The sequence below is a fragment of the Neolamprologus multifasciatus genome, chromosome 13, assembly GCF_963576455.1.
Source record: "Neolamprologus multifasciatus chromosome 13, fNeoMul1.2, whole genome shotgun sequence".
Classification (NCBI taxonomy): domain Eukaryota; kingdom Metazoa; phylum Chordata; class Actinopteri; order Cichliformes; family Cichlidae; genus Neolamprologus; species Neolamprologus multifasciatus.
Window position 1 is genome coordinate 4,937,166 of NC_140451.1, and position 14,775 is coordinate 4,951,940.

The window sequence follows — 14,775 nt, forward strand, 5'->3', positions numbered from 1 at the left end:
TGTATAACTATGCATGTGACAAATAAAGAACCTTGAACCTTGAACTTTGAATGTCATGATGTAAGTAATTAGTTTGCACTGTTATGGACATACTATGAATGTGTGAACCGCTTTGTTAGTAATTTATTTAGTGTACTTACTGCTGTATTTACTAGGCTATATAATTGTGAATTGGTGTCGGTCGGGTGGTTAGTGAGAGTATGTATTTCAAGTAGGAACCTCAAAACAGCTCCTTGAAGCTGGCTTCAGAAGCAGGTCAGTGCACAATTTTATGACGTCATTTTTAAAAACCGTCAGGAGAGGAAGTGGAGAAGCTGCCCATGTTAGTGAGGACCAGAGATGGGCAGTAACTGTAATCCGATTACTCTTTTCAAGTAACGAGTAGAGTAAGGGATTACTATTGCAAAATCGGTAATTAAATTACCGTTATTTTCCCATAGGAACGCTGCGTTACTAAAACCGTGATTTTTTTTGCGAGAAGGCCTCATGACAGTGACGTAAGCGAGTGTGACGTTCGTGACAACAACTGTGTGCAGATCAACAATGGATAATATATCGAGTGCAGGAGAGAGTGTGAGCATGTAGCATTTAAAGCGTGGAAGTACTGACCTTACTTTGAGTTTGATTCCATAAAAAGTGACAAAAACATTAGTGTACGTTGTGCGTGGGAAGAAAACTTCTTTTTACAGTGAAAAAAACCCTAAACTTCCAAGCAAGCACCGAGTGCGCTATGACGTAATGGGAAATTCACAGAGAAACTTGCGGATTCTTCAACTGACCGCTGCAGCTCTACCCCACTCCTGCTTTACAGGTGAAAATAGAGCAACAGGACCGCTAGACTTTGACTTTATTTTCTGCTGTGTTTTACTTGCATCTATTCGAAAGAGTGAGTGTAAACACAAAAAATATTTTATTTTATGTGCTGGAATGTGCAGAAAATAGGTTTAAACAAATTTCTTCCAGTCAGAGAATGTTGCATATAATTAAATTTTTGCTTGATGCATAAAGTTAAAAGATTAAAACTAATAAAACAAGTTTTAAAAAGGGACTTTTCCATTTGATTACATTTTGTATGATGATTATTTAGAAAAAGTAGAATTGGGCTGAAAGATCTATCGCTTTATCACCTATTCAGGTTGTAAATCATGTTTTTAAAAAGTAACTAAGTAATTAATTACTTTTGAAAATAAGTAATCAGTAAAGAAACGGGATTACTTTTTTGGGGAAGTAATCAGTAATCAGTTACTGATTACTTTTTTCAAGTAACTTGACCAACACTGGTGAGGACCTTAAGCTGACTGTTAACTCTGCTCCAGCTCTCTGCAAAACCGCTAGTCTTTTTACCACTGCTCAATATAAAGCATTCTATCATACTGCACAACAGCTTGGTAGGGAAACTACACAGCTGCTGACAAACCGCTGGCAACCACCCCTCAGCCTCCTAGTAGATACCTCTATGGTATCAATTTGAAACTCCTACAGCTCCTCATTTTAGGGTTCTTGCACAAAGTTAGGTATCCACACTGTCAGCCCAGCATTACAGCCAGTGTTGGGGAGTAACGGAATACATGTACCGCCGTTACGTATTTAAAATACAAAATATGAGTAACTGTATTCCGTTACAGTTACCGTTTAAAAAGGTGGTATTTAGAATACAGTTACTTTGTTGAAATAAATGGATTACACGGTGGTACTTCCCTGTTTCATATTGTCGCGGGTCAGGCCTGTTTGGGTTTTGTTTGACAGCTACGTTCTGTTGTTCCAGGTGGCAGCGTTACGGTTGCCATGGTTACAGGGTGACGCTCTCTCTGTGTGTGTTTCCTGGGTGAGAGAGGCCTTTTTGTTGTGTTGTGCTAAGCTAATAGGCAGAATGCTACATGCATAGCTCTAAAGAATGTAGCATCATAGGCAGTGTAGTCCGTGCTGCAGGGAGAATGGACTGCCATACACGTTATGTGTCTGTGAGGGAGGGAGGGAGAAAAAGGAAAAGTACGAGCTGTCATCGAGCAAAAACGGGAGCTGGAAGCATGTAAATATAATAATAACCACTGCAGCCAAGAAGAGTGCCTGACAAGCCCAGTTGTAAGTAAGCTATTAAGACTCGACTGTACACCGTGTTCGTGTTTTCCTCCAAAAACAATAAGTTCAGTTGGAGCAGCCTTTCAACTCCCCTCTCTGTCTCTCGCTAGCAAAGTTGACCCAGACAACAAAGTAAAGCTATTTTTCGGCTACGAGCCCGACACGGAACCCACCGTATTAGCCAGAGGTCCCTTTACTACGGTTCGGAGCCGCGGACCTTCAGTAACAGTAATAAATCACAGCAATAGTACATTCATGTAGTTGTAAACAGCATGATAATATATTAAGTAATCCAAAGTAACGTAACGGAATACGTTACAGAATACATTTTGGGGCATGTATTCTGTAATGGAATACATTTTAAAAGTAACCTTCCCAACACTGATTACAGCAACATTGTAAAGGACATTACCAATCCATTTTATCAGCCATCCTCTTTGCTGCCATTTGGAAGACAGCATAGGGCTCGAAAGACCTGCACTTCCAGATTCAGGAACAGGTTCTATTGAACAGCCATAACTGCACTTGGTTCTCATTTTGGCATCCTTCAAGCAAGTCATGAGATGCACTTGGCACAATTCCCTTTAAACTGTGCCTTGTCTTTAAAGCATTCAGGTCAGTTTTTATGGTAGTCTGAATCGTCTTAAAACAATTAAAATTATAATAGTATTTATCTTAAGCATATTGCATACATAGGACTGCTATGCCATTTTTAATTGTTCAAGAGAGACAACAAATTTAACTGCATGTGTCGCATGAGACAGATTGCTATATTAGAATTAGTCATTTCATCAAAGTGTACCTAATAAAATGCCCAGTGAGTTTATAACTCTGATGTAAACAATTGGCAGTGAGGGAATGTCCCCATCTGATGTAGATAATCAAGACCATTGAACCTGTGACACTCGTTTCAGCTTTTATTTCTCATTCACACATCCATGCAAACCTTTCAACATCCATACCTGTATGCACACAAGCTTCCATTAGGAGTACAAGATGGCATCATTTTGTTTTTTTAAATAAGTAACAAAGGACTCTAGTCAGATTAACCGAAACAAAACTAAAAATAATGCTTTTTTTCCTTCAAGTCATTCTCATATTCACCAAAACTAGAAGAATTTCAAGAATCCTGTAATATCAGTGTGCACCTCTAATTTCACATACAGCAAATGCACACACACACTGAAATTTTAGGGACCTTTAGTTTTCAAAAAGAATGTCCACAATAAGGCTAATTAAGCAGAGTCCAACTTGTCGACTAACCACTTATAGCAGATCTATATGAAAACAACTGAAAACAAAGGGCCACTTTAGAACTGCCCTGAATAGAGACCATAACAGTCTGGTGAAAAATACTACCTGTGTTTCTATAACGTCAGCTTGTAACCATTCTAATAGTTGAAGATCAGCTGATAAGGCATTTTAGATGAGTTCATGAATGAGAAGCAGTCGATGTGGACTCTGCTGTGCTGCCCTGCCTTCAGCTAGTATAATGTCTGCCTTGACTAAAGCCAGCCTGGCTATAATGCTGCCCACCGTGCTGGAAGAACTGTTCAAACTGTCCTCCTTGGTTAAAATTCTGCCCCCCTCTTCCTCCCCAGCCCCCTCCTTGTCCTCCTCCTCCCCTTCCTCCTCTTCCTCTACCCCCCCGACCTCCTCGACCGCCACCTCTGTCTTGGTAATGACCGCCGTCATGGTATCCGCCGCCTCCTCCTCCATGGTAGTTGGGATCCTGGAAGCCTCCTTGGTGGTTTCCTCCATAACCTCCTCTTCCTCCTCCCCCGTGATGACCTCCTGCATCCTGATAGTAGCCCTGGTTGTAACTGCCTCTCCCTCTTCCACCTCCTCCTCTACTTCCTCTCTCCCCGTGTCCTCCTCCCCCGGCTCCCCTCTCATAGCCCCCACGGCCACCTTGAGAGCCGTGATCGTATCCTCCCCTGCCACCTCCGTGCCCACCGCCGCCATAGTGTCCTCCGATTTGGGGAGCATCTTGACGCTTCTGCCAGGTGGGCATCTCTGGAGGCGGAGGCTCAATCTCACACGGCCGACCTCCCCTGTCTGGTACTCGGCCCATCAGAACCTGAGGAGAGGAAATGTGCTGAAATCAAACAGTCGTGGGACGCTTGACCACAGCGCCACTAGACGTGACGCGTGGATGACCAGGAGAAACATTTCAAACTAAAGTTAAAGTGACTGTGCTGAGCTTTATATGTTTATAACCACCAAACAGTCAGTATTAAATCAACGCATTTTACACTGACATAAAAACAGAGTAAAAGACATGAAAAGGAAGAAGGACAGGTGTCACTGCACTGATGATCCCACCTTATTGATGGCACAGGCCGTCTTCTCTCTTATCTTGCCGCTGCTTGTGCGGAGGATCTTGGAGAAGTCTTGGCGAGCGGCAAGAAGATGAGCAACAGAGACTTTACTTTTGTTGGCAAGAGCTGAACGCAGTGGAGGGTAAACTTTACTCAACTTATCAGCATGTGTCTGAAGAGAGATGAGCACAATAAAGCCCATAATCCACAACAGGACAGTAACACATCAACTGTATTAAACAGTATTTTCAAAGTACAAGACTCAGAATCAACAATCAACTGGCAGAATTATTTGAAAAGATGATTACTGTGTTCATCATTTTATAGCAGCTTATAATTCCTCTGGATTTCAGGCTGTATCCATCCAGGAAACCTCTAGAGGCAGGAATTTCTCACCGTTTTATATTATTTTCAAATAATAATTACTTATGAAAAGTTGTGGTCCGGATGAAGTTATAACTTCAAGTCAACCTATTCTGCCTTTTCATATTTTCTGTCATATCTCCTGTTCAGATACTCATATTAAACATAACCAAAGTTTAAATGATGAGTCCAGTGTATGTACATGTGAGCCAAAAGCTCAGGCACAAACTCCTACTCCTGGCTCTATATGATGTCAGTGAGAGCATGTGGCCGTAATGTCGCACGCAGTTCTGTTTGTCAGCAAAGCAGCCACACCCACCAAATGAATGGTGACCTTACAGAAGAAGAGCCAAAATAGCTGGTTTCAGATGCAGGACAAACTGACGGCAGCACAAACACCGGTAAAAGATAATTAAGGATTATTTTGGTTTTAGCCTAACATTTTTATAGTGAGAAGAACAACATTTAAGAGAGCAGAAGATTTTGTAGCTAACCCAATTAAGAACATTTGCTATGAAAGAAAGCAAAGAGCAGTACCTCTGTAACCCACAGTGCTCCTGTTTAAAAAGCTAGACACGTGCTTCATACTTGGTCGGGAGGATCCCACGCTGCTACGTACCTTTGCTCTATCAGACCAACCGAAGGACTGCACCGTCACGTCAAGACGTTTCAACAACATCTTCCTTCTCACCTCATACTCATTCACTAGCGCTTGGTTTATAGCCTCAATTTTTTCCTAAGGTAAAAAAAATTAAGAGAGAAGAAAGAGTCTTCACATACTATTCACTGACTGTTCTGCATTTCTCCACCATTTTTACTTACCATGTGCACAGGTCCAAGGGGCTTCTTTAACAACGGCTCCCCTACATGATTTGGTGGAACTCGACTAAGGGCTTCTTTCAGCTGAAAGGAAAAAGAGAGCATGTGCAGATGTGTGTAAGTTGAATTGGAAAAGTATCTGCTTTCAAAGAAAAAACACTTTAGGAGGGCAGGAATCCTTTCCCTGACTTCAGATTGTCAGCCTCATGGTTGGTTGTTGCAAAACATTCATTTCTCTCAGTGTTGCTCACATCCTTCCTTTGCTTTTAAGCCCACATTTTAAAACTCGTTCACTCATTGTAAGTTTACACACTTTCTAAAATGAACACGAGTACCATGCTTATACACCTATGTTTTACACTAAATGTCAAAAAGAGTGAAAACAGTGCTGAGCAGTACTTTCATGTAATATCAGTTTCTACCACAAGATGGTGCTGCATCCACTCATAATTCAAACTGAAGAGGAGGAGCACTGGGACATGACAAGTATCTATTCCAAATGATAAAAACAAAAGTCCACATGACAGCAGCTTTCTACAGCTTTGGAGATGAAAACAATGAGTGATGATGTTGATTGGAAGCCACAAAGCAATGGCTATATTAATAAAGTGCTAATGTTTCCCAAATGGACTTCTTCTTGTTTGTCATTTTAGACAAAATACCCTGCATGTGATTACCTCAATTAGACTTACTTTGCTGTGGAATCTAAGAGCAAACAATACATTTTATTTTTTCATGTTAGAGGGTGGGCAACTACACTAAATATTCTGGTAAAACACTGCCCCTTGGTGGTAATAGTTTGGGTACATTTTGCAGAGGTCAACAAAAAAACCAATAACAACAAGGCTTTTTATTTCTCTGTAACGGTAATGTGCAAAATTCATTATGAAATTCTGCCTCGGCCCTGAAACTTTAGCCATTTTATGTTTATTCACTGCAAAACAGTATTATTTTAATCATTTATCTCATATATGTGAAAACTAATAAATTAGCAGCAGTGGGAAATCTTTGGGTTGGGGCAGGCAAATGTTAAAGTCTGCCTAGAGTGCTGACACAGATGAGATGTTATCAGATAATGAAATATTAAATAATCATCATAAACATTTATAACCTCTCATCTCAATTACTGCAATGCACTTCTCATAGGAATCAGCCAGGCTTCCATTGCTCGCTTACGGCTGGTGCAAAACACCGCTGCTCGATTTTTTTCTGGTGCAAGTGAGAGCACATCACTTCAATTTTAGCATAACCTCAGTGGCTGCTCGTTTATGAATTCAAAATCCTTTTATTTGTCTTCATGTCTCTTAAAGGTTCTGCCCCATTTATCCGTATGAGCTGCTGCACCCTTTTGTCCCAGATGTTTTTGCTTGTTTCAAAGATGCAACATAAGGTCAGAGGTGACCTTTACAGCTGCTGCTCCTTCACTCGTCGTTTTTAACTCTCACCCAGTGTGAGTTATCACAACACGATGTAATATGGTGTCGCTCTTTTTTTAGAAACCCTACTTTATAGTGGACACCACCTCTGTGTCTAACTGACCTTCTTCTCTATGCCACTGAAGAACTGGAACATGGTGATGTTTGCTGGAGGCTTGGACATGCCCAGTGCCATGCAGATACCCTTCAGTTCTTGGAACGCAGGGCTTCCAGACTCCTGGGCTTTCTTCTGAGGCTTGTTAACCAGGATCATCCTCGACGCCTCCAACTCAGAAACCAGAAAAGCTGAAACCCCCCAAAAATGAATTTGAGTAAATTCTTATTGCTTTGACAGTGAGATCAGGTTTCTGAAAGTCACATTTCAAACAAATCAGCTCCACTTGAGATTTACAAGTCGGCACTAATCTGTTTTTTGAGGCCAAGTCAAGACAGTGAAGCAATACTCCACCTTCATTTACTTCCCTCTGAAAAACCGACTGGGAACTGCCCAAGTTAAAAGACACACAGAGTGTCAGGGTGAAAACTGTGGCAGCAGCCATGGCTGCGTTCTGTCCAGACAGGTCAGATCCAGTATCCGCTGCTGATTTTCCTGCCATCATCAAACTATGTTCATAGTTGTTCAAGCTCAGTTTAGATTTATTGCTCATGTTTGACTCCTGCCCCACCACAGAATGGTGAAATGTCCACTGTACAGCACCTTTAACCTTATCACAGGTGTGAGAAGCAGTTAAGAAGATGGAAGGATGAACATTTTTTTGTAATTTGTCATTATGTTTTCCTGTAATCATCAGGATCCAATTCTGACCTGAACTACAGCAAAAACATGAAGCCAGTGGACCTCAGTGTTTATAGTATAATTACTCAGTTTATGCGCTGATGAAGTCAGGAAATTCAGAGGATGACAACATGGATGGCTACAGTAATGCTGCATGAACACCAGCGACTGCACAGACAGAACTTGCAGATTTATGGATCGTGCATGAGAGTAATCCACAGTGAAAGAAGTAAAACTAGATGAAGGCACCTACCAGAAAAAAGACTTTTCATTTCTAAATGCAGCATATTACTAGTAAAGCTGCCACACACTCTCCAAGCCAACAGGTAGAACTGGACACCTGCTGAGTGTATGAGTCCTTAAAACTCATAAACACCAGTGGCACACCCACAGTTAATGTTTCACTTGTTTTGCCTGCGGTGAGAGCATAGTGCGCAAGACTCACATGTTTCCTCTCCTCTCCTTTCATCCACATTAGACATTTAAATACAGAAGACATGTTGACATTAGGTGGGCCTTTATCACAGCCTGTGTGTGTCTAAGCAGTTCATAGAAAGTGTCAGTGTAGGTTTAAGTTGCTCTTTAAAGACAGACGTGGTTACTAAGAGTGTTTTTCGTACTTATAAGCAGCAGGGAGTCTGTCCTGTTCAGAAACCTCTGGGTAATGTCTCCACTGGTGAGGACAGAGTATGGACAGGTGAGCTCTGACAGCAGGCCGCTCATCTCCAGCTGGAAGCTCTCTGCCTCACTCGGGCCTGGAACGGGTACAAGAACAAAAAGCACTTTCTAAATGATGGCTTTTAGATAAACAAGTTGGTTCGATCTCATTTCATTAACTCATGTATGATACCCACAATCATGGACTGAAATTCGAGGCGAGAAAATAACAAACACTGGAATAGATGTTCATTAATAATCTGCTGTACAACTATTCAACAATTACATTTTACATTTGTTAGCATCAGGAAGAGCTTTATGTCCTCGTGAATGAGCAGCGCTTACAGTTGGTAGCATGGACATTTTCCTCCAGCTTGCAGTAGAGTCTGAGTTCTGAGACGATCCAAGCACAGAGCTTGGTAAACTCGGGTGAAGCTGCTCCTCTGCTCACAGCAGATTCCAGAGCTCCTTCTTCCAACAGAGGGCCTTGGTACCTGCACTCAATCAATCCATCACACACACACACACACACACACACACACACACAAATAAAGCTCATATTAAAAAACAACAACAACAAAAACACATAAAACCTCTCTCAATCTAGATGACGAGTAAAAATGAAGCCTGCTAAGAGAGCCAGAGCGTCTCCAAACAGAACCAGAGCACATTTTAAAATGTGGTTATTTAAGGACTCTCTTCTTACTGCCAGGCTTTCATGAGGCAACGAAAGTGGCACGAGAGCCCCAGTGACTTGGGAGAACCTACTGGAAATTTCAGCGTATAAGAGATTAATCTGGAACCATCTTCTCTATCGAAGTCCCACTTGTTTAGAAAACTGGTCTGAACTGGTTAATGCAAAATAATGTGTTGGAGCTATCCTGGTATGATTTTCATGGCAGCTGCTGCTGCTGCTGACGAAGCCTGTAGATATCATGTCAAATCATTGTGTAGGCTCGATTTGCATGACTATGTACACACATCAATATGACACTCATAAGCAGCGATTTTAAATTTAAATAAATAAATAAATAAATACACAACACCGCCCGAACGTTAGCTACCACACAAATTTAGCCGTTTAGCTCAAGCTATATTTGTATTGCGCTGGCTAAAATAGAAAAGAATGGGCAGGTCTGCTCCCTGCAGCGTGGCTAGGCACACAGTGTTTCCACAGCGGGACACATAACCGTATTTTCACTTACCCTAAATCTTCCAGAGAGACAAGAATGTCATTCTCCATCCTACTGTTCCCGAGTTATCTACTAAAATCACGAAATACAGATTCCACATCAGCCAGCTCAGCATACACGTTTAACTTCTTCTCCTTCTTCGTTGGATTCATTGGCGGCTGTGACCCCCACTTGGATCGAGCTTTTTTCCGCCACCTGCTGGACTGGAGTGCGATCGGTGACTTCGTGTTTTTTTTCTTCGCTTTTTTTACGGCAGCTTGCAGTCCATCAATGTTGCACTACTGCCATCTCTTGGGTTATACTGCGACACTTCAATTTCCTGAGGAATTTCTTCTGGAATGACAACTGCCACACTTGTTTAATTTTTGGATTTTTCGATCTATCTGTATAAATCTGCAAATAGTCACTGTACTTGTACCTGAAAAATCCTTTCCTCTTTCCCAACAATTTTCTAACACTTTCTTAACAGGATGACTTTTATTATGACCTTTCAAATGTATCTAATAATTAACTATTAACAGTTTTCTTCTAATACATAGTGGCATTTCACCTGATTCTACCCTTAAAGCACATATTGGCATTGTTTTAACTGCCCCTAAGCAAAGTCTCAAAGGTGAGTACTTTTGTTTGCTTTGGACTGTTTCATTTTCGCTCCTTTCTTCTCAGGACCCCGGCTCCAGCTTCCCCTCCATGAAACCGGTTGTACTGGAGATGTATTCCTGTTAAAAGTTAGTTCTTCCTTCCCACTTTTACCAACTGCCCCAACGTTCCCACCCTAACAACTGTAGAGTCTTTACTGTACGATATGAAAGTGTTGATCCTAGGTAAATACAACTGTACCGAACTGATTTGTTTGCACTATAAAGTTTTTTTTTTCTGTTGTTTTCATTTTTCACACCTTTTGCTTTGTTTTACACACTCACTGCCCAGTTTATTAGATATCATTAGTACCAGATTGGACCCTCGTTCACCTTTAGAACTGCTTTCATTATCATAGATTCAGCAAGGTGGTGCTAAACTTCCTCAGAGATTTTGGTCCACGTTGACATGATTTCATTGTGCAGTTTCTGCAGATTTGTAGACTGCACATCCATCATGCCAATCTCTTGTTTCAGTACATTTCAAAGGTGCTACCGGATTAAGATCTGGTGACTGTTGAGTCCATTTGAGTGTTGAACTCTGTCATGTTAAAAAAAAACCTTTTAGATTATTTGAGCTTTGTGATATGGTGCGTTATCCTGCTGGAAGCAGCCATTAGAGGGCTGGTCCAAATGTTCATAAAGGGATTAACACGATCAGAAACAATACTCAAGCAGACTGTGTTGCGCTGGCTAACAGCTTCAGTGCACCTTAGCATTCCCCAAGTCCTTTGGTGATGGCGATGAAGAGAGCAGCCTAACATCATTAAAATTTCCAGTAGGTGTTTGTGTAGCCGCTAAACTGGTGGACCTAAATCTTCACCACCACGTCTGTATACATACAAGCGAAAAGGGGAGTGAGTGGGTCAGCGCTCAGAGCACAGAAACTTAGTGTGAAAAATGGTGTGTTTGAAGGCCGGAGGTCCTTCAAACACACCATTTATTTTCATAAGAAAACACAGCCAGAATCACAAATAAAAACTAAAATCCCCGCTATACAATAAAAAAAGTGTTTGCAACCCGCTAAAAACCCTGCCGGCAGAAATAACTATACACTAAAAAAAACAAAACTAAATGAATGTTTTTCATATGCTAAAAAAAGTTATACACTAAAAAAAAGTTAAAAGTTTATCCAAATACAATATCTGCTGTGTCGGCCAGGTTGTATTTTTGTTTTCAGTGAATTTAATCTGCTGCTAAGTTGCTTTCACACGTGGAACTGCAGCTACACTAAAACACAAATGAAAAGTATTTTTTCAATCAATTATTTGATCATGTGTCCTTATTATGCTGTGGGCGTTAAATGAACGAATTCAATTTAAAATACCGCTGTTTGCAGTAGTATGATTTCCTGCAGCATTAATCTTTTGTCTTATTTAGAACAGTGCTGCATTTTCCACTTTCATTTTTTTGTTCTTTATAGTTTTTGTCAGTATTTTTAACACATTTTAACACTATTTATAAAGCTCAAAATGAATTACCAATACTATTAATAAATACTTAAATCAAAAATGGATTTCACAGACAAAGAATTAAACTCTTAATTAAAAACTTAATTTCAAAAACTATTTTTGAATTCCAAATGAAAAAAAAAAGATTTTCAAGATCTTTTTTTATTCTTCTTCTTTTTTTGAACAAAAAAAATCTTTTTAGACTGAATGTAGTTGGATACAATAGTTTAGTGAGACAAACATTTCATCATATTAGATCATATTCATATGTTAGAAGTCATTTGGATTAGTGATAAAACAATTTCCAATGGAAATCGAGAGGAACTAAACTTTTGGCAATATCCTTGCCTGTAATAATGCATCAAGAGATTTTTTTTTTTCATTATAGAGATTTTTTTTCAGTTAGCGCTTCTCTTGCTTTATTTCCAGCGTTAGCAGCACTGTTAACTTTCTGTCAATCATCAGACAAAAGGATTACTGAGCCAGGTGGTATTCCTGGGAGTTTAAGAAACTGAGCTCAAATGGTTAATTCAGGTTAGACTGGAATTAATGAGATGAAAAGAAATACAGTGTAAGCTGGATGACTGTGTTCTGCTAAAGTTACTTTATTCTTCTTAAATATAAGCCATAAAACAAGTAAAAGTACAAATGTAGTTACAGACTTCCTCAGTAAGTTTAGACTCTTTCGGAAGCCTTTGAATTGTGCGTTAAAGGAGAAAGAGATTAAGAATTAAAGTAGAGGATGCAGAGTCCATCATCACTGAGGCAGTCTCTCCTACATGAAGTCCAGGTGCTGGTTTTCCTGTGTGGATGTCTGATGCCACAAAGCTGAGTCAGAGCTGTAACATCCTCTATGAACTTGGTGTGGAAAAAACAGATGTGGGTGTGTCCTCATCTCCCAGAGGAGTCCAACAAACCTCTGTGAAAAATATTTCCACATCATTTACTATAAATACTGCAATGTTCAGGGCCTTTGTAAGCACAGTGCATACAAGTCAAGTGCATAAAAGTACTAAACTGAATCAAATTCAGCTTTTGTTTTCAAATTGCATGAATAGAAACAACCATCATGTAAAAAATAACTACACATGGTCCCAGAGTTTAAATGACCAAACTCCTCACCTCCAAAGAGGTCAGCCACCCTTTGAAGAAAGCTAATTTCCGCCGTTTGTATCCGCAAACTCATTTTTTCAGTCACTACCCAAACCTCATGACCATAGCTGAGGGTGGGGATGTAGAGTGACTGCATATCGACGGTAAATCAAGAGCTTCACTTTTACGCTTAGCTCTCTCTTCCCAATGACAGACTTTCGATCTGTCGACCTTCCGCTCCCCTCACCCCGCAATCATGAACAAGACCCAGAGATACTTAAACTCCTCCACTTGGGGCAGTAACTCATCCCTAACCTGGAGTGGGCACTCCACCTTTTTCTGACTGAGGTAAACTAATTCATACAGTTTTAAAAATATAAACACCCATCACCGATAAGTTACTGCAGTGCAAGCTCGGTTTATTTATTTGGTTCAACATTGTATTCATTTTCAAACAAGAATGAAGCTTTTCTGAACAAGATCATTATAAGAAACAGTAGTTCCTCAAGATACAAATGATTGAAAGGGGAAGTCGATGATTCAATTCAATTCAATTCAATTCAATTCAATTCAATTCAATTCAATTTATATAGCGCCAAATCACAACAAAAGTCGCCTCAAGGCGCTTCATAGATACAGAGAAAAACCCAACAATCATATGACCCCCTATGAGCAAGCACTTTGGCGACAGTGGGAAGGAAAAACTCCCTTTTAACAGGAAGAAACCTCCGGCAGAACCAGGCTCAGGGAGGGGCGGGGCCATCTGCTGCGACCGGTTGGGGTGAGAGAAGGAAGACAGGAAGTGTTTGCCTATGATGATGATGTTGTCAAGCTAGCCACCATGTGCAAGTAATTTTCTTCACAGTTTTGGACAATAAGAAGGAGAATCACACCTCTGGATGGTATTCATAAGGACACACACACACACATACAGAGAGAGAGAGAGAGAGAGATGAGACACCCATAACAGCACAGTCAGGGAACAGCTGAAAACATGTGGATGTTTTGCTATATCTATATTTGACACTGGCTTTGCACATAAATGGAACCTTGTTGTGATAAGTTGTGGTAAGACTCTGATATTGTTGAAATTTGAATGAAAGAACATACCTATATCACAATATCGGTAATGGTAAACCTACTAGTATTTATATATCACCTTCGTACTCAATTTGAGCACTCAAAGCACTTCATACTGTAAGTCACATTCACCCAGTCACGCATACAACTATCACACACACTTACAACTCAGGGTTCAGCATCTTGCCCAAGGATACTTCAACACTGAGTCACTTGACAGCCTGCTCTACCACCCGAGCCACAGCCATCCTATTGCCATGAGTCCACTGCCAAATTCTATTTTGTACCACTGTGAAAACATCTGAAAACTCGGGCCATCACTCATCAAGAGCTGATGAATTGCTTTGTCAGTTAGCTTGTACAACTGTCACCAGATTTATGCAGTGTAGCTAAGTTCCTGGTACAAGGTTGACTGTACCTGCTAACATTTTCACTAGCTGTGCTAGTTGGCTAGCTTGCAAAATTACTTCAACAGCTGATGCTAGCATGACATAACTGATGTAAAATGTCAAAATAAATATTGATTTTAGTCATCATGCAATTATTCAGTGGCAGAAAACAAGGACGTATAAAGTTCAAGTGCTTTGTGTTAGAGACTACACTGCATTGAAACTGAGAAATCGAACCAAAGAATGCAGTTTGCCTGAGTGTATGCATGAGCATTATTCAACAACAGCTGATATATCACTGGGGACATTGGTTTTTGCTGATAAGAAATATAAAGAGCCATAAAACATTCATTAAGATGCTTACTTGTGTAAGAACATTTTAAGTCTGAATATTTAGCAGCATGTGTGCACTACACAGCCATCAATATTATATTCCTGAATTGACACATTAATCACCTGGTCACAAATGTTTTTGCACACAG

The 14,775-nt window shown here is 40.4% G+C and overlaps 1 protein-coding gene across 1 annotated transcript; it reads right to left on the reverse strand.

Annotated features, from left to right (window-relative positions):
- Positions 1-2,983: 2,983 nt before the first annotated feature.
- On the reverse strand, positions 2,984-9,829 carry fam98a (family with sequence similarity 98 member A). The gene is made up of 8 exons (XM_085182343.1): positions 9,656-9,829; positions 8,796-8,944; positions 8,414-8,548; positions 7,122-7,303; positions 5,586-5,666; positions 5,383-5,499; positions 4,405-4,572; positions 2,984-4,159 (listed from the first exon to the last, which is right to left on the reverse strand). Exons 1-8 carry the CDS (start codon positions 9,691-9,693, stop codon positions 3,560-3,562), a joined length of 1,470 nt encoding a protein of 489 aa, XP_085038469.1. The 5' UTR covers positions 9,694-9,829; the 3' UTR covers positions 2,984-3,559.
- Positions 9,830-14,775: the final 4,946 nt, after the last annotated feature.